The 23,762-nt window shown below is 42.3% G+C and overlaps 1 protein-coding gene and 2 long non-coding RNA genes across 6 annotated transcripts; 2 read left to right on the top strand and 1 right to left on the bottom strand.

Moving 5' to 3' along the window:
* The first annotated feature begins 1,443 nt into the window (after window positions 1-1,443).
* LOC118241262 lies at window positions 1,444-5,979 on the top strand. The gene is made up of 3 exons (XR_004775943.1): window positions 1,444-1,478; window positions 2,935-3,037; window positions 3,528-5,979. It is a non-coding gene; the product is annotated as an uncharacterized LOC118241262 (long non-coding RNA).
* Window positions 5,980-6,030: 51 nt separating this feature from the next.
* On the bottom strand, window positions 6,031-11,721 carry LOC113592086. Of its 3 annotated transcripts, none has more exons than XR_004775909.1 (4): window positions 11,652-11,721; window positions 10,591-10,716; window positions 7,490-7,557; window positions 6,031-6,455 (listed from the first exon to the last, which is right to left on the bottom strand). It is a non-coding gene; the product is annotated as an uncharacterized LOC113592086 (long non-coding RNA). The 3 variants fall into 3 exon arrangements; XR_004775910.1 differs by lacking the exon at window positions 11,652-11,721 and adding an exon at window positions 11,511-11,562; XR_004775908.1 differs by lacking the exon at window positions 11,652-11,721 and adding an exon at window positions 10,822-11,137.
* Window positions 10,779-22,421, top strand: si:ch73-62b13.1 (uncharacterized protein LOC100002270 homolog). Of its 2 annotated transcripts, XM_027032842.2 has the most exons (3): window positions 10,779-10,806; window positions 19,434-19,600; window positions 21,026-22,421. In XM_027032842.2, exons 2-3 carry the CDS (start codon window positions 19,462-19,464, stop codon window positions 22,135-22,137), a joined length of 1,251 nt encoding a protein of 416 aa, XP_026888643.2. In that variant the 5' UTR covers window positions 10,779-10,806; window positions 19,434-19,461; the 3' UTR covers window positions 22,138-22,421. The 2 variants fall into 2 exon arrangements, with proteins under 2 accessions (XP_026888643.2, XP_026888642.2); XM_027032841.2 differs by lacking the exon at window positions 10,779-10,806 and having other exon boundaries at window positions 19,280-19,600.
* The last annotated feature ends 1,341 nt before the right edge of the window (window positions 22,422-23,762 follow it).

Raw genomic sequence — 23,762 nt, 5'->3', positions numbered from 1 at the left:
GACAAACTAACAAGGCCAGGAGGCAAGAAGAAGAAAATAAGATTTACAGATCAGGGAAGAGAGAACCTTTTGAAATGCTCTTTGAAGATGGACAGTGATTGGCAGAGGCAGAGATGTAAGGGGATGGAGCTCCACAGTTTTAGGCTGCAGCGCTAAAAGCGCCATCACCACACGTGTGTAGTTTGGCAGGAGGAACAGAGAGCAAGTGAACATCGGCACACCGGAGCAACCATGAGGGATTGTGTCTGGGCGACAGAGCAGAGAGAGAATCAGGAGCCAGACCGTGTAAAGATTTAAAAACCAGGAGTAAGATTTTACACTGTATGCGATAATGGACTGGGAGCCAACGTTTGTTTATTAACTTGGGGGTTGTGTGTTGCTGTGATCTGGTGTGTGTGAGAACGCTTGTCATTGAATTCTGCATATATGGGAGTTTCTTGAGAAGACTAGATGTAATAAAATAATCCAGACTGGATGTAATAAAAGCATGAATCAGGGAGAGAGGGATGCAGTCTGGTGATATTTTTAAGGTGGAAGAAGGCAATTTTGGTGAGGTTATTAATGTGAGCCTGAAGAGAGAGTGTAGCGTCCATGATAACACCGAGGTCACAGACCGGAGTCAAGGAAAGGAAGGTTTGGTACGGCAGTTGGGAAGATTATGGAGGTCAAGGCCTGACTTCTTCAGGACTGGAGTAATAGCAGCTGCTTTTACATTGGGAGGAACATGACCAGATGCTTTGATGATCGAGGTGATGAGTGGACAAAGTGAAGGCTGGCAAGCTTTAAGGGTTGGCAGAGGGCCTAAAATACAGTAGTTGCTTTAGAGGCATTGATAACAATCTGGTTACAAAGCTCTCATAGACCTGGTGAAAAGTGAAAACGTGGTTAACAACTAGAGGGCGAGACAGAGCGAGATCTAAGGGGCCAGCAGAAGTGAGAGAATTTTAGTAAATGTTGCTGAAGAAGCCAAGAGGTCATTAAAAGCAGGCTGCAGCAGATTATTTTAATTATCAAAAAGAGAAAAGATGGCTCTTGGATTGCATTAGACATATTAATAACAGGCTTGTTAACGTTAGCCTGGAATAAAGGACAGGACCAACTATTCTCTCCTACTAATTCTGAAGTCTGCATGTTTATTTTATATTTGAATGTTTATCTTTAAGACTAGCTGACTGTGGATTTAGGAACAACGTTACTAAGGTGCTCCAGTTGACAGCCTCTTGCTTTCATTAACCGAGCTCAGAGGTACACCACGGTGCAGGGTGATGAACAGTCCAAACTTGTGTCCAAAGAGGAGCATGCTGGTTGAGTGCAACTGAGACATTGGTGTAATGATTCGCCACCACCTCAGTGTGGGATGGGAAACTGCTCGAGGGTGTTCATAAAAACCAAAGGTCTAACATGTTTAATATTCCTAAAGAAGACACTACGACGAGTGAGAGACAGGGACAGATCAAATAGGACTGCTCCGTGGTCAGGTATGTAAATATCAGCAATGTGCACGTTAGAAGGTGAGACACCAGGAGTCGTACACACAGGATCGAGGATATGACCCGTAGTGGGGGTGGCAGAGGCTACATGTTGGGTGAGATCAAAGCAGTGCAACAGGCTGAGAACATCGGCAGAGTGAACACAGTCAGTATGAATGTTAAAGTCACCTAGCACTAACACTGAAGGGAATACTGGACAAAGTACAACTAGCAATTCAGACAGCTCAGATAGAAAAACAGGTACAGAGCTAGATTTAGGCAGGCAGTAGACCAACAAGTAAGGGGTTTGAGTCCGCTGTGTTTAGAGCAAGGCATTCAAAGGAAACTGTTGGGTGAATGGACACACTGCAGACCTTGTAAGTAGATCGGTACAGAACCGCCAGTTCCACCACCACGCCGTGTGATCTGTAGCTGACCCACATGCTTCATTCAGTGCCAGATATTCACCTGGTTGCTGCCAGTCAGCAGAATGAAGTGAATGATGTGAAATGTTTGGGTGCAGTAGGTGTTGCAGACAGCTGTGAGAGGCGTGAGCTGAGGGAGCAGATCAGTGTGAATATCTGAGTGCTCATTGGCCAGATCAACAGTCTGTCTGCCGGCTGGAACAAACCGGTCATGAGTCTAGAGGATTTGGCCTGGATGTTTCATAGCCTGTGTCTGGATGGGAACTTTGATGTTTCATAGCCTGTGTCAAGATGGGAATGTTGATGTTTCACAGCCTGTATCCAGATGGGAACACTGATGTTTCATAGCCTGTGTCCAGATGAGAACGTTGATGTTTCATAGCCTGTGTCCAGATGAGAACGTTGATGTTTCATAGCCTGTGTCCAGATGAGAACGTTGATGTTTCATAGCCTGTGTCCAGATGGGATTGTTGATGTTTTATAGCCTGTGTCCAGATGGGAACGTAAGTGAAGTCTGCAGACCGGCCTTTGGTTAGGACGGTGTTGAATACTGAACTAAAGTCTAAGAACAGCACTGTAATGTGAAAGTGGGAATGACAGACTGGACTGAGATCGCTACCGGTAGACAGGAACGCACAGCAACAGACATCAGCTTTGCGGATTCCATTTATCCAGTGATATTTATCTGTGTTTCTGTGCAGCAGGCTGATTTTTTTGTGAGATTGGACAACCTAGAGGACGTCCGTTCATTTTTTACTCAAATAAAACAGAGTACAGGAGATATTTTGACAAATTTGCATTGTTTTGTTTCATTCTGCAATGGGAACCTGCTCTTGTGTTGAGAGAAAACACAATCATTGGTATATTAGTTCTACTTTGTACACTTATAATACTGAAGAAATTCTGAAGATAATTTTATTAGATTCTCACTCTACAGCTCCATATTCCCCAAGTAATGTAACGATAATAGTATTAGTAATAACACAGTAACAACAATAATAATAGTAATTATGTGTGTATGTGGTTTATGGTTTGGACAGAGGGATGAGAAAGCATGAGTGTGTGGGGGAGGATAACACAGTTAAACCTGGCAGAAGACCAAGACAAAGGCTTTCAGCACTGGCAGAAATCCACAGATATGTTGTAAGACCTGATTTGTTGTTGGTTTTTTATTACAAAAAGAAAATGTAACCTGATTGTCTATTAGCTCATTAAAACACAAATGATAAGTTAAATGAGCGTAAAGCAATTATTATAATAATGCCTGAACAATGCTGTAAACATTTTTCAAAAGTGATGATGGCAACAAGCCAAAGCAAAGTCTGTTATGTGGAAAAACACTAACTTATTAATTCATATCTGCATTTTCCTTTATAAATAATTTACATTTTTAACACTCTAATTCAAAGAGGCTCACAGTTACGCCACCCCAGTGTGGCATGCACTACAGGTAGAAAAAGGCCAGAAAATGCAAAAAAGTTTGGACACTTTATTATTAACAACCAATTGCAATACATTCAAAATGAGCTCTTATTATGGTTGCAGATATCCAGAATCTTGAAGCAACTACAACTGCACTATTTGCAGAACCTCTTGTCCAGAGTGACTTATGTGCATTAACGTGTGCTGCAAGCACCTTGTTCTTTGTTCCCTGCCAGACCACCCACAGGAGCAGCTGCCATCATGCCTGTTCACTGCGCAGATCTGCAGTCTACTCGTGATTTTAACTTATATGGCCAAAATTATGTGCACATCTGATCCTCACACTGATATGAGCTTTTTGGACAAGCAAAATACATGGTTTCAAAAATAGAGTTGATTTATGTCTGTAGCAGCCTCCATATCTGGGAAGACCTTTCGCAAGACTCCGGAGTCTTTGTGGGACATTTTTTGCCTATTGAATCAAAAGAGATTTCTTGAGATCAGGCACTGATATTGGGCAAGAGAGACTGACTCATGTTCAGACATGTTTAGTGATGTTGAGGTCAGGGCTCTCTGTGCAGACCTCTGGAGTTCCTCTACACACAACTCAAATAAAGTTTTTATGGACCTGGAAAAAAGGCCCTTGCCCAAACGTTTGCCACAGTTTGAAGCATATAGTTGTTAATAATGTTTGTGTGCTGTAGCATTAATATTACCCTTCACTGGAACTAAGGGGCCTGCCCACCCCTGGAAAGAGCCCCACTGCAATATCCCTCCTCCACTAAACTGTTCTGTAGGAACTGTAAATTCCATTACGTGTTGTTGTCCTGGCATCCGCCAAACCCTGTTTCACCCATCAGACTGTCAGACAGTGAAAGGTATTTCACAATTTTAGCAAACCCTTCCTCACTGCTGCATAGCGTAGTGACAGTGTCCTGTACACTGCCCCACCTTAGAACGCGGCATTGCACGTAGTGATTAGGCCAAGGAAATCCATTTACAAAGCAGCTTGGAACTCTCTCAGAAGTGATGCATCAGGTACACTTCAGTACTCAGCAGATGAAACTACTGACATGACTTTGGTGTTCACTTTGGCCATAGCGTACATACACGGGACATCCTTAATAGTGTGAAGATAGTTTTCTGTTCATGAGCAATTTCCAGAATTTAATGTGTCATCTGTTTCGTGAGCAACATATGGGAAAACAATAACATCTGCAGCTGGCCACGTGGACTTTAAATGCCAAGAATTCAATCTTTCCCAAACCAGTCTTGGTGGACTCACTGTGGAAACAGTGGCCCCTATAAAGATACATAGTACAGGCAAAGACCTACCAAAAAAATGCAGCTAATATCCTAAGGGTAGAACCCAAGTGTTTCAACAACGCATATTTCACAAGTGATTATTGGTCATTCCTTGTACACTTCAATATTTCTGCAGATATGGCAAGGATTTGGCCTGTGCAGGTGAGAGACTCAAGGTCTGTCTTATAAAAGCCGCGATCGCACAGCTGGGGTTGGTTTTGGACACATGGTCGGCACAGAATGGAGATTCTCCCACTAGCCCTGTGGACTATGTGAAACATTCCTGTAGGAAACCTGTTTCACACAAAATTAACTGTATTACTCCGCAAAGAGAGCAAGAGAAGCAAAAAAGCAGAGGTGAGTTAGCTCAGAGGACCACAGCTGCCCTGTGAGCAGGTACCACAGACTCTCTCTCTTCCTCTGTATGCCAGATACTGGCCTCTGCATTCGCCTGAAGAGCCCTGAGCACATGTCTAAATTCTGCATAGCAACCAAGCTCAGTCCTGTCAAATCTGTAACAGCTTCCTCTGCTGATGTGGACAACTACACTTACAAATGGAAATGCATAGAATTAAAAAAAAAAAAAAACAAGGAAAGCAAAGGAAGTAGTTACCAACTTCAGCTTGGACTGGCGTGTCTGCTATTACAGCTAAACTCTCAAACCTGGAGGTGACTCTTAATATAGAGAAAATAAAAGCTTAACGTTTCCCATGAGACATGTCATTAGACCTAAATGTATTTTCTCATGACTTCTATGGCAGCCTCCTACTTGAGTGTTAGATGTGGGAGGGTTACAGGTCACAGGTCATATCTGCAGAATATATTTGTATCCACACAATGCATACGCGTAACTACACAGTATCTACACAGTAACTCTGTTGGGATCATAATTTTTTGATTCCACTGCCATTTTGATTCTGACTTAGTATTTCCTCCTCTGGAAAGGTCGTGAGTCATTGTAAAGATAAGCAAGAACAATACACAAACACGAACGTGAACACTGATTATTCATTTTAGGAGATAATTAAAGAGAGGAGATTATTACATTTAGGAGATTAATAAACAGGAGATTATTAAACATAACACTGGGTGGCCCGAGTGCCGAAGGGCGAGGGGCAGGACGCACAGGCTCCAACGACGTGGACGAACATTTATTAACACATAAAGACAACGGCACTCACACGTTACAAACAAAGAACATGAACATGAAACGATTAACACTAAATGAACACAATAAACACGTATACATCTAACAATGACGAGTATAACTTTTAACATTACCATTGACAACACACCACATTAACGTGTTACATCAACAATGACCAACTCTCTGCACACTTTGACACGGGTTTAAATACATGTAGACAAACAAGGTGCAGGTGTGCAGGTGTGTGCAGGCGTGGCCACGAACAGATCCTCCCACTACACGTGGCAGGCCAAACCACGTGACTCGCGGGAGGCGAGCGTTCCATGACATTAAACATAGGAGATTATAAAACATAGGAGATTATTAAACATAGGAGATTATTAAACATAAGAGATTATAAAACATAGGAGATTATAAAACATAGGAGATTATAAAACATAGGAGATTATTAAACATAGGAGATTAATAAACAGGAGATTATTAAACATAGGAGATTATTAAACATAGGAGATTATTAAACATAGGAGCTGCTTCAGGACTGGCACAAACTGGAACAGGTCTGCATGAGTGGAGGCTGCAGTAAGGCTCACACCAATCCGTCGGGACGTCCTGTGAATCTGGTGAATCTGGAGTTTCACCCCATCGGTAAGTCTTACTCACTGCATCTTTGGCTGAGCGTTGGAGATTCTGTAATGATAAACCGAGATTTTCGTTGAGATAGGACGCAAGTGTAAAAGTGAACAATATTAAACGTGATCCCCGAATCATCATCGTCAATATAGAAATATATTTTAAAAATATATATAAAATACACACACACACACACACACACACACACACACACACACACACACACACACACACACACACACATATATATATATATATATATATATATATATATATATATATATATATATATATATATATATATATATATATATATAAATACATATATAAAACTAAGGAACAATAACTAAGACAGAAAAAGAGGTGAAAATATGCAGATATATGCAGGTAATAAAAACAGATTAATTAAGGGAGAAAATAAGACATATCTGGAGATAATAAAAGGTGGAGCAGACAAACCACACGAAAGGTTGGAGACTAAAACAAATCTAAAACAAAAACACATGGTGCAGACATACCGGAAACCACGAGGCCGGAGGGAGAGGCCGTAATAGTTGTTAAGATTACTTTAAATAAATGTATTCACCACAACTACCACAACTAACTTCCTCAGAGGGTTTCAAATATAAACCCATCAAACCCATCAGTTTCCTTTAACGTAGTCTAGTTCAACCGAACAGTAAGCTTAAGATGTTAGAACAACTTCCAGAAGGGTTAGTGCAGACACAAAGTGCTTGATTCTGTTTCACCTTGTAAATTATTGCAATGGAGGTGTTGTTTCCTCAAAAGGCCCTGTTGTGCCCTTGTTTTTTTACAAAAGTAATACCCATACGAGTTATTCAAAATTAATGTATTTTCTACCACAAAGATTTATAGTTCTAACTTACTTGCAGTGCGTTATTTGAAAATCTGGGTTGTTATCACTTTAAGGAATATATGACATTAGTTCCTGTTACAGAGTTACAGAGGGCGAACGTGAGAGGAGGGAATTAAGAGAATGAGTTGGAAAACAACCGTGGCTGGTAAACGCTGCAACAGCGCGAAGATTAGCTGCCTCTGTGAGTGTCATTTCAGGGTCAGGTGGATCTCACCTGGTGAAGCAGGTGGGCTGTGTTGCTAGGAGCCCCAAAGGTCATCAGTCAAACTGGTTCAAGTTACTCTGCATAAGATGCAGAAAAAGTACATCAGTGATGTGAAAAACCCTAAAATGTGACTCTCAAAGTGGTAAAGAGACACCCTTATTTGCAGAACTTTAAATATAATTATATATTTAATAAATGTATATATAAATATAAATCCAATTATACACAGGATGAGATGTCAGATACCCTGCACCAGACTATTAGGGCTTCACAAAAAGGGCCCAGCCCACTCACTCCACACCGTCCTCAACAAACCCACTATCTCACCACCTACCCGCCAAATCCTTGCTCCTCCAGCTGGGCCAAGCACTTATCCATCTGCTACACTGCTGACATGTTGGTGTGCAGTGTCCAGTTCTCAGTGGACAGGGCAAAAGCAGCACAAATACTGTCTTATCGTCAGGGCCGCGGTGGGGCTGTTGTGAGCGTGCATTACAAGAATGATGAGTAGGTGTGAGACAGAGCTGACCCTCTGAAAGGAGTTATACAGAACAAATCCTTCTCTGGTTCCTCTTTTGAGAGCTCCTGTAGTCCTGCCAGATGAGCAGGTAAAGCAAGATATTGGCCACATCAAGCGAAATATAACAACTATGGGAACAGTGCTATCCAACCCCATCTGATGCATGAGCTCACAGAGGCCTGTGATTGGCCAGTGTCAGTGTGATTGGCAGGGGAGATCGATCATGCCGTCCCTCCCTCCCAGTCGGTTAGAGTGAACTAGGGAGGGACGGCATGATCGATCGCCCCTGTCAATCTCAGGCTCCTGGCCCCAGATGGCTGTGACATCATCCAGGATCAAACTCACAGTCTCCTGATGATCGGGCGAATGCGTTTCTCTCACGAGACCTCCTGAGTCTGCTTAGGAGAACAAAGGCTCTCCAAACCTTTATCAATTCCCGTTCATGTATGAATGTCAAAATCTGAAGCTTTTGACTACCTCAAATATTTCACTGTCGATACTGATAAAATAACTGTGTTTTCGTTTCTTTACATCCAGTATCAGTTTTCTTGGAGTTTAGAGGTTGGCTCTTGTCATGACCCTAAGTCTCCAGGTTCCTGACCTTCTCTTTGTAGACTAATCTCTGAAGTCAGTCCTATGACAGTTACCATACTATATGCAAACTAGCAGACTTGTGGAGGGGTTTGCAGTCATGTGTGAAGAGGGAATATAATAGAAGACTCAGCACACATCTCTGATGAATTGAACCTCAGCCGTTTTGTTGCGAGGTGAACGGGCTCCCGCTAGACTGTGCCGGCCATAAAAAGATCCGCGTGTATATCGCACTTCAAAGGAATGGAGGATGACAAAACGGGAGGAAAAACGAAACACCACACCGAACATGGAAAAGGGGAAGACAAAGGATGCCATGGGAAGAATGGCAGCCAAGATGCACTGGGGAAACCAAACTAAGACTTCCCAAACAAAACCAGAAAACAGGGAGGAACTTTGGTGACTAACGGAAGCCTCGGGAGAGAGACAGACTAGAGAGGGAAAACTGGAGAAAGGAGGGGACGTGTAAAAACACAGACACCCTCACAGAGCAGAAGAGATGCTCACAGATCTCAATACCCAGTGTATACCTGACTTGAGGCCTCCCCCTGGTGGCCGGAGGGGCCTCGGCCTGGTGCCAAACCTTACAGTCATAGAGTGGCTGATGCAATCTGTGCATGAAACAGATGGCCCTACAAGGTATTTCTGATAAAGTCTGTGGTAAGGGTTTTACTTCTAAGGGCTAAAAATACACAAATAGGCATTAGTGATCTAGATCACACATAGTTGTTTGTCAGTGAAGGGAGGGGGAAACTGTCATTTCTGTTAAATGTTGTCTAAGCAAAGCTGGAATAAAAGTTTGGCAGATAATGATTTCATATTGTGACAACCTCACAATTTGTACAATGTTGGGGTGTGATAATGGTTAGCTCCACCAGACTAACGTACCAGACTTATATACCAGAGTAATACCATAAATATCCACTAGGTGGCAGCCACTATATCAAGACTGTAGTTTGCCAGTCCATCCTCTAATTAATCACAATAACGGAATGTAATATATGACCCATCCAGTGGTGCATGAATGACGCATATGAAAGAAAATACACTATGCCCGGTGTCCCCATGTAAATACGAGTCTGCACATTAACCCCGTAATTTATATAAATATGTGTCTGGGATATTGCAGAAACTTGTACAGTAGTTGTTTTCCCCCTGTAATTACAAAGAAATGTGACAATAACAAATTACTGCATATTTATTTTTTTTACAGGTACCAAATATAAAGAACCAAAAGCTCGGTGCCACACAGAGTATCCCAAACCAGGTGCCTTTTTTACAAATGAACCAACGAGTGTACGTTTTCTCCACAAACCGCAAATAAAGAATTTCCAGAAGTTTCCGTTCCTAAAAATGAAAAATGTCCATCACTCTGAATGTCAGCAGAGTTAATGAACGACACACACACACACACACACACACACACACACACACACACACACACAGACGCACACGCGCGCACACACGCGCGCGCGCACACACACACACACACACACACACACACACACACACACACACACACGCTGTTATTCCCCTCTGCTCAATTTAAGGAGATTAAGAAGGAATTAAAGAGAATGGTTGAGAATCATTATTACTTTTAGTCTCTGCATTGTCCAGAGGAGTTTTGACTAACGTCATACTTCATAAGAGAACGTCATCGTTGTGGGTATACAAACAAACTAAGCAATGTGACACCCTAAACCACCTAGGAGGCTATGTCTCACGCTAAGACTGCCTATACCCCTCAAACAATGGCAACGGTAACTTAAATCAGAGCAGAGAACATTATAATTAAAACACAAATACTCTGGAGATGTCCATCTTTCATTTTTCAGGATACAAATACGTTTGTGGTATGCGCAAATAGTTAATTAATGTAAACATTTTCAATGTCTAATTTGCACAAAAATATAGAAAATGTTTATGATCTACTCATAGTTGTGGTTGAAAGAACAGTAGAAATGTTCTGTTATATAGTCACTTAAAAAGCGCGACGCACCCGGACAGTGGACGCGTTCCTCCTCCCTGTGCAGGACTTGCATTCCCTCCTTCGCTTTGAACAGAAACACATCTTTGTTTTCTTTTTGTCATTTAGGAGCGACTCACGTCTGGACGCAAAAGAGAGCTGGAAAAAAACACAAACCAGCCCGTTTAAACAACTTTACTGAACTGGAAACAGATCTCACGGAGGAATATCACATCCGACGCGTGCATGGTAAGGCTTCGTTACCGTTCTCCGTTATGTGGGAACTGCAGATGCCCACACACGTTAATTGCGCGTTAATTCCGCCTCTCGTCGTCGCATTCGCAGAGTCGCATCCAGCAAGCGCTCGGAAGCTTTTACTTTCCCGTGCATTCTACCGCGTAACGGAACTTCCCGATTCCGGTAGCGTTGGGGGCGCGTTACGGTGCCGCCAAATTAAAACCAGCGGTTTCTGGCTCGCGTGCCTTTATGAAGCTCGCGTGTTGTTATTTCGTCTTTTAAATAGGTAGACTCGCGCAGACGTGCTATTCCACGAGCCCTGTCCTTGGCACACGTGCACCAGCGTCTCTTTCGAAGCATACGTGGGAAGAACAAAACAGAAACCAAGACAAAGACCCGCTTGGTCCAGTCGGAGGACAACGTTCTTAAATCAGAGGTGTTATGGAAGATTGCAAGATATAATTAATATTGTCATTCATACAAATAACTCATAGCGGCAGCCGGACTTTTGTCGTCTTTTCTGCGTCAATTATGGATTAATAAAAACGCTGTAGGCTGCCCCACATAAAGCGAAAATTGACAACAAATTAGCAGGTAAATAAGATGGAACAAAAACAGTATTTTTATAGTAACTGATACTCATCTCTTGCGGTATGTAGGGCTGCAAACGTCTGAATTAATACAGGCGATGAAATATATTCGAGAGTTTTACTTACGCACGACAAATGTCCATAAACTAAAAGTTAGGGACGTGCAACATGACTTTCCTTGAATCCTCGTTATAGTGTGTAACTACATTTGCTGTAAATAGGCTTATCCTACTAATGCTAATTTACAATATGTGCAAATTAGCTTACCTTTCATTGGTTCATTTCGTCCTTGAAGATTCCCGTTCCCGCGTTTCTCTAGTCACGTGTTCAATTTCCTGCGTGTTCGTAAATGACAATAACCATTACGTTTCCGCAACAACAGTCTTACGCTGATTAATGGATAATGAATGAGACGCTGATGAACAAATTAATGCAGATTTTTAGCTTCAGGGAGATGTGTGCAGCTCTTTGGGCCTTGTTTTTAAATAGTAACCTTAATCTTAAGTGGTTTGAGGATAAATACTGGCATTTTTAAACAAACAACAAGCAATTATATTTCAATAAATGCTGTTATGCTAATCGCCCACTCTTCCTTTTAACTGATTGGTAGCCTCTCTGGTAGCCTCAGATTGAAACTTTAATTTATGCAAAAGTTCTCTGTTAGCTTTTTTGTTGTTTATTGAGCTGGCCCAGTAGTCGTGGAGGAGTGCTGCCTCTACACACTTTATCAGATGTGATTCCTTGCTCTAATGTTGATTGGAGACGCTTACTCTGTACTGCCTGTGTACTCTGAAGACAGACAGAATGTGAGGTGATGACTTCAACCTGATGACTTGAAGAACATTGGCCTTACAATATAAGATGTAGCATAAAACATGTGACTTGTGGCAAATAACATTTTCATTGTTAATGGCAAACATTTGAGAGGCATTTTACATCAGGGTGGTTCTGGTACAGGGACATTTGGCTGAGGGGTAGTTGTGGTAAAGGGGCATTTGGCATCAGGAAAGATAAACAATGACAAAAAGATGGAAAAGAGATACAGAGCTAAACTGCCAGCATTAAATGAATTCCTGTACTGTTTATGTAAGTATATTTAGACACAAAAAGACATTGTACAAGTCAATTTAACACTTCACATTTTAACACTGAGCTTTTAAGTGTGCATGGATGCCAGTGTACAGCATGGCTACCAGGACCATGTCTGGGTGGTTCTCTGAGCCCTCACACTGCATGAGTTTGGAGATGAAGCTCTTCAGCGTATGTCCTCCTCATCTCCTCCCAAACCTGCCTCTTGACTGTTTAAGATCTGAACAAGTGAATTGATGGGAAATCTTTAAAGTCAGTGGAAAAGTTGTACATGCATGAAAGAGCACTGAGCCGTATAACTTATCAAAGCTGATTTAAGAGAGGCATACTGTGGAGTTTTGGGTTGAACTTCATCTTATTAGAAAGGATTATGGGAGTGAACAGAAACAGGAAGCTACAAAGGGTGGAATTAATTGGCATTTCATTAGTGTTAGAAAGTCCTCAATGGTGAGTCAGAAGGCGACTGATCTTCCTATTTTTTTGCACGTGAGGCATCTTCAGATCAGTTTTGTGCTGGCCTAAAATCAGCCAGTCAGTCTAACCACACAGGAGAAAAGTCAGACTTAAGTAGAAGGAGAGAGAGAGGAGGGGAGGGGAGAGAGGAGAGGGATTGATAGAGGGGTGGAAGAGGCCTGGGAGGCATGTTATCACCGCCTGACCTTGGTGGCTGCTTTCACAGATGCACATCATGCCGTAGCACAGAAAACAAACACAGAAACCTTCAGAAGAGTTCTAGAAGATCTTGACATAAACCGTAGGTTCAAATCTGCTAAACGTAATTTAAAATAGATTCAGATATGATCAAAAATGAAACGATATATAGGCGGGCAGATGAATATACCATGTTAGTGTAGTTAACCTATGCCATGTTAGTGTAGTTTACCTATACCATGTACATGCAGGAGTGCTGACCAGACAAATCTACCCTTCAGCAAAAAATGACCTAGACAAAAATTTAGATGAAATCTCTATTCAGCATTCCATGCTATGATAGATTACACAAATTTCAAATAACCTTGTTACGATTACAAACAGGACATCATTAGTTTAAGAAGCAGACATTAGGACAGTAATACAGATGACAAACATTCCTAACTCAACATTGTTCCCAAAGGATCCCATAAATCCTCTCAACCGTCCTGGAGCTGGTCCAGTGGGTCTAGCTTGTAATGAAGAGAAGTCGAATCTCAAATCATGTCCTTAAGGTCATCACTAGGGTCAACAACATAAGGTCGACAAGCATTCAGGGGCCTCCTACTGGTACCTGGATTATATATACTGTGTATATTCTAAAGCCAGTCAGTTTTCTAGAACCATTTTGTGTGATGACAGGGTGACAACGATATCGCCAAGGCCGAATTCTGTATCATTAATCGGATGATCTACCTGCTTTGATAAGGAACTAACCCAATCTAGTGTTTTCATAACACCAGTCAATGTTCTTGCCGTTGTCAATGTTTGAGAGTACAAGCTTAAATGTTAGAGCTCCTCATAGAAGGAAATAAACACACAGGGTGCATCTACCGTTAATCTGGAGGCTAATTCAGGCTGTAGTAACACATAGCCAATAAATACCAGATGGTGCAGGAACAGAATTGGGTAAACAAGAAGAAAATCCCTAGATCTGCACCCTCCATAACAGAATAATCATTAACAGGCTATCTAGGTTTGTCTAAGAGGTGCTACTCTTCTCTACAGAAGGAGTCCATATTTCAGGTTTTACACTAACCTGGTGACAGGTATCACAGTACTGAACACTTGAATTTTTTTCTCCCACTGCGTATAATATCAGGGGCAGGGGGAACAAGTTTCAGTACTGTGATACCTGCCTCATTGCCTCATTTACTACATTATGTAATTTGTTTAAAAAATATTTTTTGAGTTACTGGCAAGCTAATGTTAACATAATCTTAGGTGTAAATCTGTCAAGTGTAATTTAACATTTTGCAGTAGGCTAACGTGTCCCCTGCCCAGACATTAGTTAACGTCAGCCTCAGAATACTGTGCCACGATTGAATCATGTCTCTCATTGAAGGGGCCATTCACTAATGAGCATTAATAAGTATTTTCTGCAGCTTACTACTCTAGTACGTGACTTTGCTATCTAACCAGCATGTTCCAGGCTATGCTAGTACAAGCCCCAAGCTCAAACACGAATGGTGTTACTGACCATATGTGGAGCTAAACCTCTCTATGCCTGTATTCTAGGCAGTATGTTTGGCTGTACTCAGGGGTTTGAAGGTTAAACTAAGAACATGTGTGTCATATGCATCGTCCAGTGTTTGCTATATATGGCACTGTGACAGTTAAGCAAAGGAGATCGAACTGGCTGCTCCTCTCCCAGGTATAAGAATTTGGGGGATAAATAAAAGCAATGGACCCTCTGACCTCTGACCTCTGTCAGACTGTAAATTCTTTTCGACACATACAAACCCAAGTCATCATAATAAGCTCGGTAACAAGCACACATGCGTTCTTATATGAGGTAACTGCTTCAAATTTGATCTCTATCGCTAATATTTAATTAAATTGGTAAAAATGTATATTCTCTTGCTCCCAGCTCACCTGTGCTGGTGTATAAAGACAGCTAAGAAACTCGGGTCTAAATGAAGAAAGTTTCCCAGTTCACCCCGACACTCTGCCTCCACGTTTTCATACTAAAATAAGTCACAAATGAAATTAAATGGACAAGAGATTAGCAACATCAGCATGGTGTGTATGTAAATACAGATATACAAACTATTGTCATGATATGGCAACTAATTGTGCAATTATTTCCACAGTTTTACATTCATGTTGTTGTATAGTGGCTGTAGCATCCCGAATTTCCCTATGTGACCTAGAGCATGAGTTCGAGTGCCGAAGCAGAAAGATGGCGATTCAGGTTTCACTAGCTTTCCCCCTTTGGTCCATATATGTGTTGGATAAACCTTTGGTCCATATATGTGTTGGATCAACCTTTGGTCTCTATATGTGTTGGATAAACTTTTGGTCAATATATATGTTGGATAAATCTTTGGTCCATATACATGTTGGATAAACCTTTGGTCCATATATGTGTTGGATAAACCTTTAGTCCATGTACGTGTAGGATAAACCTTTGATCCATATATGTGTTTGATAAATCTTTGGTCAATATATGTGTTGGATAAATCTTTGGTCAATATATATGTTGGATAAACCTTTGGTCCATATATGTGTTTGATAAATCTTTGGTCAATATATGTGTTGGATAAACCTTTGGTCCATATACGTGTTGGATAAACCTTTGGTCCATATATGTGTTGGATAAACCTTTGGTCCATATACATGTTAGATAAACCTTTGGTCCATATATGTGTTGGATAAACCTTTGGTCCATATACATGTTGGATAAACCTTTGGTCCACATATGTGTTGGATAAACCTTTGGTCCATATACGTGTTGGATAAACCTTTGGTCCATATACGTGTTGGATAAACCTTTGGTCTCTATATGTGTTGGATAAACCTTTGGTCCATATACGTGCTGGATCAACCTTTGGTCCATATACGTGTTGGATAAACCTTTGAGCAGAGTCAACCCATGTCCAAGTTTCCCATCATGGAGAACTGGCCTGTAGCTTATGGATAGATAGATCTGTCAGGTTTGTCGCACTCTGTGTAAGTTAGAGATGCAATCTGAGACAAGTGTGAAGGGATTGAAGTCCTTTTAGCTACCGTGTCAGCGAGCAACTTGACTTGTGCCTCACTTGAATCACTGGGTAGCTAAACTGCTTCCAGAAGTGCTTGTACAAAAGCAGTATTATCAGGGGGGTTGTCTTGAAAGACACAATGAGGTGTGGACATTTCAACACAATCATAATCTCTCTCCTCAGAAGAATCAGTCAGTGTTGTTGTCATATACAAGGAGGGTCTGTACATGGATGCTTTCTTTGGTGAATCACAAAATTGGGAGTGGTTAAGACAGTGAGCCATCTAGAGGCTGTGGCACAGCCATGGTTTAGCAGTGCAGACACTGTGTGTGGGCATTTGAAGCACAAAAGCCAAAACTGATACGCAAAAGCCAAAACAGAAAGATACTTTTCCGGTACTACTCTCAAACAAAGACCCATACCACTTGCTACAGTATCACACAAAAAATGATAAGCTACAAGGAGAAGAAAACCACCGTGTTCCTCTGTCAAACACGTCATGACACCACAGTCCTCGTGCACAAAGTGTACAGTTTTCCAGGGTCACCAAGGTCTAGAGCTGGCACAGACACCAGGGCTTATCCCAGCTGTCTAAAAGCAACCCATATGGTATCAGTCTGCGTGATGGGGTCCTATTTCCCCGGGTTACCTTTATGCAGGTAATATAATGGTTGCAAAATAGCAGAGAAGAAATCAATCTACGGTCTACAGTAGCTGCAGAGACCTAAAAAGGACTCGCAATTTGTGAACTGTAGCAGGTAATAACATTGCAACAATAGCATAGATTGTAACAGGTAAAATACCCCTAGAGCCCTGAGTAACCCACTGTCCCGAATACTGCAGTCCTTTTTCACAGCTAGCTTTGTGATCTTTTCTCACCAAGGGCACTTTTCCCTTAAATTCTTTTCAGGAATACAGGATATGTCCAGTCTGAGAGAGACACCACCTGAGTGCCTGATGGTAAATGGTTGAGCTGTTAGGATAACCTTGTGGTAATCTAGTCCACTGATACTGCACATCATCCACAGTAAATGCAAGCCAGGGCTGGAACCCAGGGGCTGGTGGACCAGAAACTATGAGCCATGTCAATGACAGAAAAACAGCTGAGTAGCAGGTATACCTTCAAAAATGATTGATGGGTCAGTAACCAATAGGGACAAATTGTCAATATGGTAATTGGCTATTCAGTAGTCAACCACAAACCACCACATGCCATTGGCCTTGCAAATTGGCTATTAGAAATTTTTTAACAATGATGCCTCTTTTTTCAAGATGGTCTATAATTGGCTTAATAATCTGTAATGCCTCCCCATTTCTTGGATAATGCTGTGTACACTGAGGGGGCAATTTGTATGCAACAACTAGTTCCTTGTCTAGAAGACCACAGTCATCATTATCTGTAGACCAAATCAGGTAATTAATGAGATCAGATTTTTTTCAGAGAGTCAGTGCTCCACACACAGGAATCAGCATTAATTTCCAGTTAACAAATCAGAGACTTACTGGCAACCTTGCCCACCAACTCCAGCCATGGCAGACATCTGGATCTGCTTGAGTGAGAGAAACACCAGCATTATCCCACACTCCCTCAGTGAGAACACTTCTGTATGTTAACAGCACTCCTAAAGCTTCCCAACTCTCCTCTGATAAAGTAGTGTTTTGAGCTCCCGTATCAGTCAGAAAAGAAACATCATCAAAGAGATGATTTTCTACGCATTTACTGATGGGGTAAAGCTCAGCAGAAGAGACAGTGTGTGTGTGTGGGGGGGGGGGGGGGGTACACTGACAGACAGCACTTCCTGCATAGCTTTGAAAATGGCAGATCTTTGTTACTGACATCCCAATTATGAACTTTCCTCAGAGTCTTTGTTTTGGATTTTCCTCTTTTTGTGGCAGTCAGTTTTATTTTTACGTCTCATGCCCAATTTCTTAATTTCTGCCAGAATTGAGACTTTAACATTGCTGGACACCTTTTTTCTGCTGTTCTGGTTGCTGTGTGAAGCTGTGTTTGAGCTGTCTTCTGCATGCACGTGTATCGTAGCAATATCTGGAGAAGTGGATCACAAATCATCATCTAAACAATTGAGTCAGTGCTTGGGATTTGACCAGTTAGCATTTATCCAGTCCAGCATCACAGTAACCAGGCCAGGATTCAAATCTGGTCTCGAGTCTATCAGCTGCACAAATTGAGGACATATGCAGAGTCACTAGTGTTGTCAATAGTGAGACAGTCATAGCCAGAGTGATGCAGAAAGATTTCTTTAAACTGTTCACAAAACACAGCAGCTGTCTCAGCAACCTTTTCCTGTGTACATTTAGTGACCTTCTTCCAGTCAGTAACTCGCCAACATTTGAGACTGATCCATCTATCAAAAGCTCTCCAGACTTGACTGATGTTTATATTGTTATCACCCAAACCTTCCAGTGCCCTATCAGCTAGCTTCTTGCCATCCAACAAATACGCTCTACAGTGAACTCATCTCACTATAGCAATGGCATCCTTAGGGTGTAAAAAAGATGGTTGTTTTTTTTTCTTTGCATGAGATCTAGAAAGTCATGACCCATTCTCTAGCATGGCTAAATTCCTTGGATATTTTATCCAAGGGTGTCGGCGTCTAAGGGAACAAGTCTCACTTCGAGCTTGGGTTCCTTGATGCCATGTTTGTTTTTGGGTACCTCAGTAGCCACCAGAGTCTCTGAAGGAACACAGTTATCAGAGTGAACAGCACGGTGGAGTGGACAGCACGGTGGCTTGGACAGCACGGTGGAGTGGACAGCACGGTGGCTTGGACAGCACGGTGGAGTGGACAGCACGGTGGCTTGGACAGCACGGTGGAGTGGACAGCACGGTGGCTTGGTGGTTAGTATGTTTGCACTCTCAGCACTAGGGTCCGTATCTGCGTGGAGTTTCCCATGTCTGCGTGGGTTTCCTGTGGGGTCTCTGGATTGCTCCCACAGTCCAAAAATATGGAGGTTAGATCAACTGGCTATCCTAAATAAATTGTCCAGGTGTGTATGAATGTCATATGAATGTCCATTGATCACTACCCTAATAAAGTTGTCCTAGTGTGAATGTGTCTGAGTGATTGTGTGTCTGCATGTCCAGTGGTGGATGGTGCTCTGTCCTGGGTGGTGTCCTCTCTCCCCTCCCTGCACCTGATTCAGTCCCCCAGGGGGCTGAGATTTCCAGGTTAGAGTATGCTAGTTGAGGTTTCTGGTTTAGAGTATGCTGGTTGAGGTTCCTGGTTGAGAGTAGGCTGTGTGTGTGTGTCTGGCTCTGTTTCAGACTGGAGTTGATTGCAGCATAAGCCAGAATGGAGTTTTCATGGAAGTTAATGACGGTCTTGATGAGTATCTCCCTGGGGTTGCAGTACGCTGCCATCCGTTCTCTCAGTGACATGTTCCCCAGGCACTGTCCCAAGTCCAGGATCTGCAAGGAAAGACTGCTCAAAGGTGAGTCACACCCCACCAGAACCACAGACAAAGCAATGGTGCTGGAAATCTGAGAGCAGGAATTGCTATCAGCGGGATTTCAGCAGGAACTGTACTGGAGTGGTGAGATATCCATATCTGGAGACGTCCCTGAAAGCACTACTAACTGTATTTACAATCTACAATTACTACTACTACTGATAATAGTACTACTACTACTAATTATTATTATTATATTTAGAGTAACATTTACATCGGTTTTCCTGGTTCCAGCACAGCTGCTACAGGGATTCATAATCAAATGAAGAACTGGATCAGGTGTGCTAGAGCACCGTACACCTGAAACTGCAGCGCAGTGGCACCCCAGGACTGGAGTTGGAAGCTCTTGTTCTAGATGATGCCAGTGTGGGGTATCTACCAGTAGAGGGCAGGTCTTTTTCCTCATAAACAAATTCTCTTGTACTAGTTTGCTGTATGTTGTCATTTCTGCCACTAGTGACAGCTGATTGATAAATGGCACGCTTGTGTTTCAGCCTCCACACTAACACGGTTTGGGAGTCTTTGAAAGGCGCTGCTTAAAATAATCCCAAAATCTTCACAGGGTGCCGCATCAGAAGTGTCTTCACTGACTTTGATTATCTTTGTAAAGAAACAAACGCTCCCTGCTCGGCAGTGAGACATGAGCAGACGTTCCCTCCCCTTCACAGGGAACAGATGAAACAGAAAAACGCAAAGTCATTTCTCAATTATCCCACATTTTACCTGCCGTAGTCTGGTCTCAACAAGCATTTTTCCTGCAGCAGTCTGGACTCATCGAGAAACTGTTTGCGTTTACAGCAGGTTGCTCCTAACACACCCCAATGTCCCAGTCGCAGTCACCTCCTAATCAGTTGTAATTACATGTTATCACTCTCCTTCTGTACTGTATTTAGAGATTGTTCATTTTAAATGTAAAACCAAACACAGTGAAACATCTGTTTTTCTGCATCAGCTGGGTGTTCAAGAATATTACCACCTTTCTGTTTTTTTCAGATATTTCACATTTTGCCATGATTGTCTCTTTAAAAAACAAAGTGGCATTTTTGTTGAGGGACAGTTAAGAGGGTTTTTTTTTGTTAATCAAGTCTGTTTGACATGTTTACTATCTATAGATATTGCAATCAAAACAACTGAATATGATGGACTGCATTTATACTCAGGTCCTGCTTTTCTGGGCATTCTTTCCTAGTCAGCCATTCTATCCAGTTTCAACCACATCTTTGATTTTTTGATAATTACTCTATCTGCCTGTGTTCTGACACCACTGCTCATTGGTTTGCCCTAACAAACACTCAGCACATACATCCTGCCTCGCGTTCGTCAAGGCAATCGGCTGTTCTGTGATTCCTGTGTGGCCCAGATGAGCACTTGGTATTTGACTGTCTCTGACTTGTTCCTGTTTCCCAGATCAAATTCAGAAGTCCTTCTGCAAGAACAATTCCACACTCACAAAGGGCAAGACTGCCACTTCCCAGAAGCACATCCTTCTCTTCTCACAAACGCGGAGTGGCTCTTCCTTCACTGGTCAGCTGTTTAACCAGCACCCAAAGATCTTCTACATGTTTGAGCCACTTTACCATGTCCAGCAGATCTTCATTGATGTCAGCACTCTGCACCAAGAAGCCTGGGGTAGAGCTCTGCTGGGAGCCTACCGAGATCTCCTCCTCAACCTCTACACCTGCAACCTCAACTTCATGGAGGACTACATCCAACCTAAGCCGCAGAATCACACGACCACCTCGTTCTTCCGCAGGAGCTCCAGTCATGCTCTTTGCTCACCTCCCGTCTGCCTGGGGGCCAGCAAGAAGAATCGGGAAAGGAAACCGGAAGAGGTCTGGTGTAACCAAAAGTGCCAACCCTTGAACCTCACCTTGGCCTCCCTGGCCTGCCAGTCCCGCAGCCACGTGGCCATTAAGACAGTCCGGATCCCCTTGATCAAAGACCTCCGCACCCTGATAGAGGATCCACGTTTAGACCTGAAGATTGTCCATCTGGTCAGAGACCCCAGAGCCATCCTGGCCTCACGCATGGCTACCTTCACTAACCAGTATCGCGCCTGGAAGATCTGGAACGCCACCAACAAGCAGCCGCATTACATGGATTTGTCGGTGATCGACAGAATGTGCAAGGACATGGAGTACTCCGTGCTGACTGGCCTACAGAGCCCAGGGTGGCTGAGTGGCCGTTATCTACTGGTGCGCTATGAAGATCTGGCACTTAATCCTGAAGTCAAAGCCAGAGAGATCTACAGATTCCTGGGCTTGGATTTAGACACAAAAGTTCTCACATGGATTGCTCAGAACACCAACTCCACTAAAAAGTCGAATAACAAGTTCTCCACGAGCAGAGACTCAAAAGCCACTCTGCAGAGCTGGAGACTGCGACTGGGCTTTGACATTGTTAAGACTATGCAGAATCTTTGTGGAACGTCCTTTGCCTTGATGGGCTACAGAAATGTGGAATCCGTGACAGAGCTAAGGAACCTGACACTCCGTTTAGTGGAACCTAGAATATTTTAGAAATGTTTGTGTTCTTGTCTTGCAATTGTGTTTTGCATACAGTGCACAGGACAGGGTGGGTAAATTCTTACTGTTAAGTGAAAAACCATCTTTACTGATAACCCTATAATAAAGGGGCACCAGACTGATGGACAGCACAATCTCAGAACGATTTGTCAACTAATATTTGAAGGAAAGTTGATTACTGAACTTAAGCAAATTGTTTTTGTTTTTTTCAGTATTCTAGGACACCACTGCAAGGGAGGAACATACACAAATAACAGTAAATAACAGTAAATGAAATAGTAAAAATGGATATAAAGTCTACAGAATAGTGTGTGTGTGTGTGTGTGTGTGTGTCTGTGTGTATATTTGTGTGTATATATATATATATATATATATATATATATAAAATCTTAATAAAATAGTGAAGTAAAATAAATGGTTTAAAGGACTAGAGTATCAGGCAGGTGTCACAGTAGTAGTTTACCTGTCCAGTAAGTGCTTAGTTTTACTCTTGTCGATGGAAACTCCAGGCAAGTACATTAGGGAATGTTCCTGTGAGGGCTTGATTTTTGCAGGTCAAGATTTTCAGTACTTAACTTGCCCCTCTCCTCCTAATGTGGTCAAGGATTATTCTTAAGAACTGACCTCAGGGGAAGGTGCAGAACAGGCATACTACTGAACGGGCATACTACTGAATGGACATACTGCTGAATGGATATACTGCTGAATGGACATAATATGCTATATGGACATAGAGGAAGCTACAATACTGATGGATATTTCAGGTTATGCAAGCTCAGTTTTGTGGGTCTGATGCCTCCAGACCTGCTGCCATGAAGCATCCTGCTGTCCAACATGCGCCAACCATGTTTTCTGCTCACAAGTTCCCTGTGCATTCAGAAATGTAACCTTTGGCTGTGACGTCATCAGTGTCTGTCTTCTCCTGTCCCGTTATTTATGGTCCCATTTCTGTTTCAGTGTTTCCGTCCCTTTGTCTATGTAGCCAGGCCCTGTTTTATGGGTCCAGTTCCTCGTCCTTTCCCTGTCTCACCCCTCCAATTACTCCATCCAGTTACCTTCTCCTGGTGTCGTCCCTCTTCCCACCCAGCTCCCACCCGGCTGTTAATGGACTTTTGCGGTTTTGTGCCTTGGGAGTCTCCCTTGTTTACCTCTATTTATCTTTGGTTCCTTGTGCTCCGTGTGCCATATGCTTTTGAATTGTTTGGTTTGGTAGGAATTGGCCTCAGGGAAAACTACAGTGGTGATTATCATAAAAATGATCTTGAATTCAAATATCTCTCCAAATAATTAACATATGGAGAAAAATCTGCTCATGTTTTATGCAGTTCAGTGAGCCTGACTACATTGGTAAAAGAAATCACTTTAAAAAGTCCTATTGCTTTGCTGATGTTGATTGATAGATACAGCTTGCAAATTAGCCCTAGGCCATTTGCAAAATACTCACAAAATTGGTACCACTAAAATTCAGTACTCCTCAAAACGTAAATATTTGTACAAACTATGGTATGCAAATGTCAGTGAATGCTTCCAGTACATGTACATTCAATCTAAACAGAGGAGGCTATTTTTATTTTATTTTGCTTTGGATCGCACATAGCTGTCTCCAAAAGCAGCCCTAA

The sequence above is a fragment of the Electrophorus electricus genome, chromosome 4 (genome assembly GCF_013358815.1).
Source record: "Electrophorus electricus isolate fEleEle1 chromosome 4, fEleEle1.pri, whole genome shotgun sequence".
Classification (NCBI taxonomy): Eukaryota; Metazoa; Chordata; class Actinopteri; order Gymnotiformes; family Gymnotidae; genus Electrophorus; species Electrophorus electricus.
This window is presented reverse-complemented; position numbering and strand designations above follow the sequence as displayed.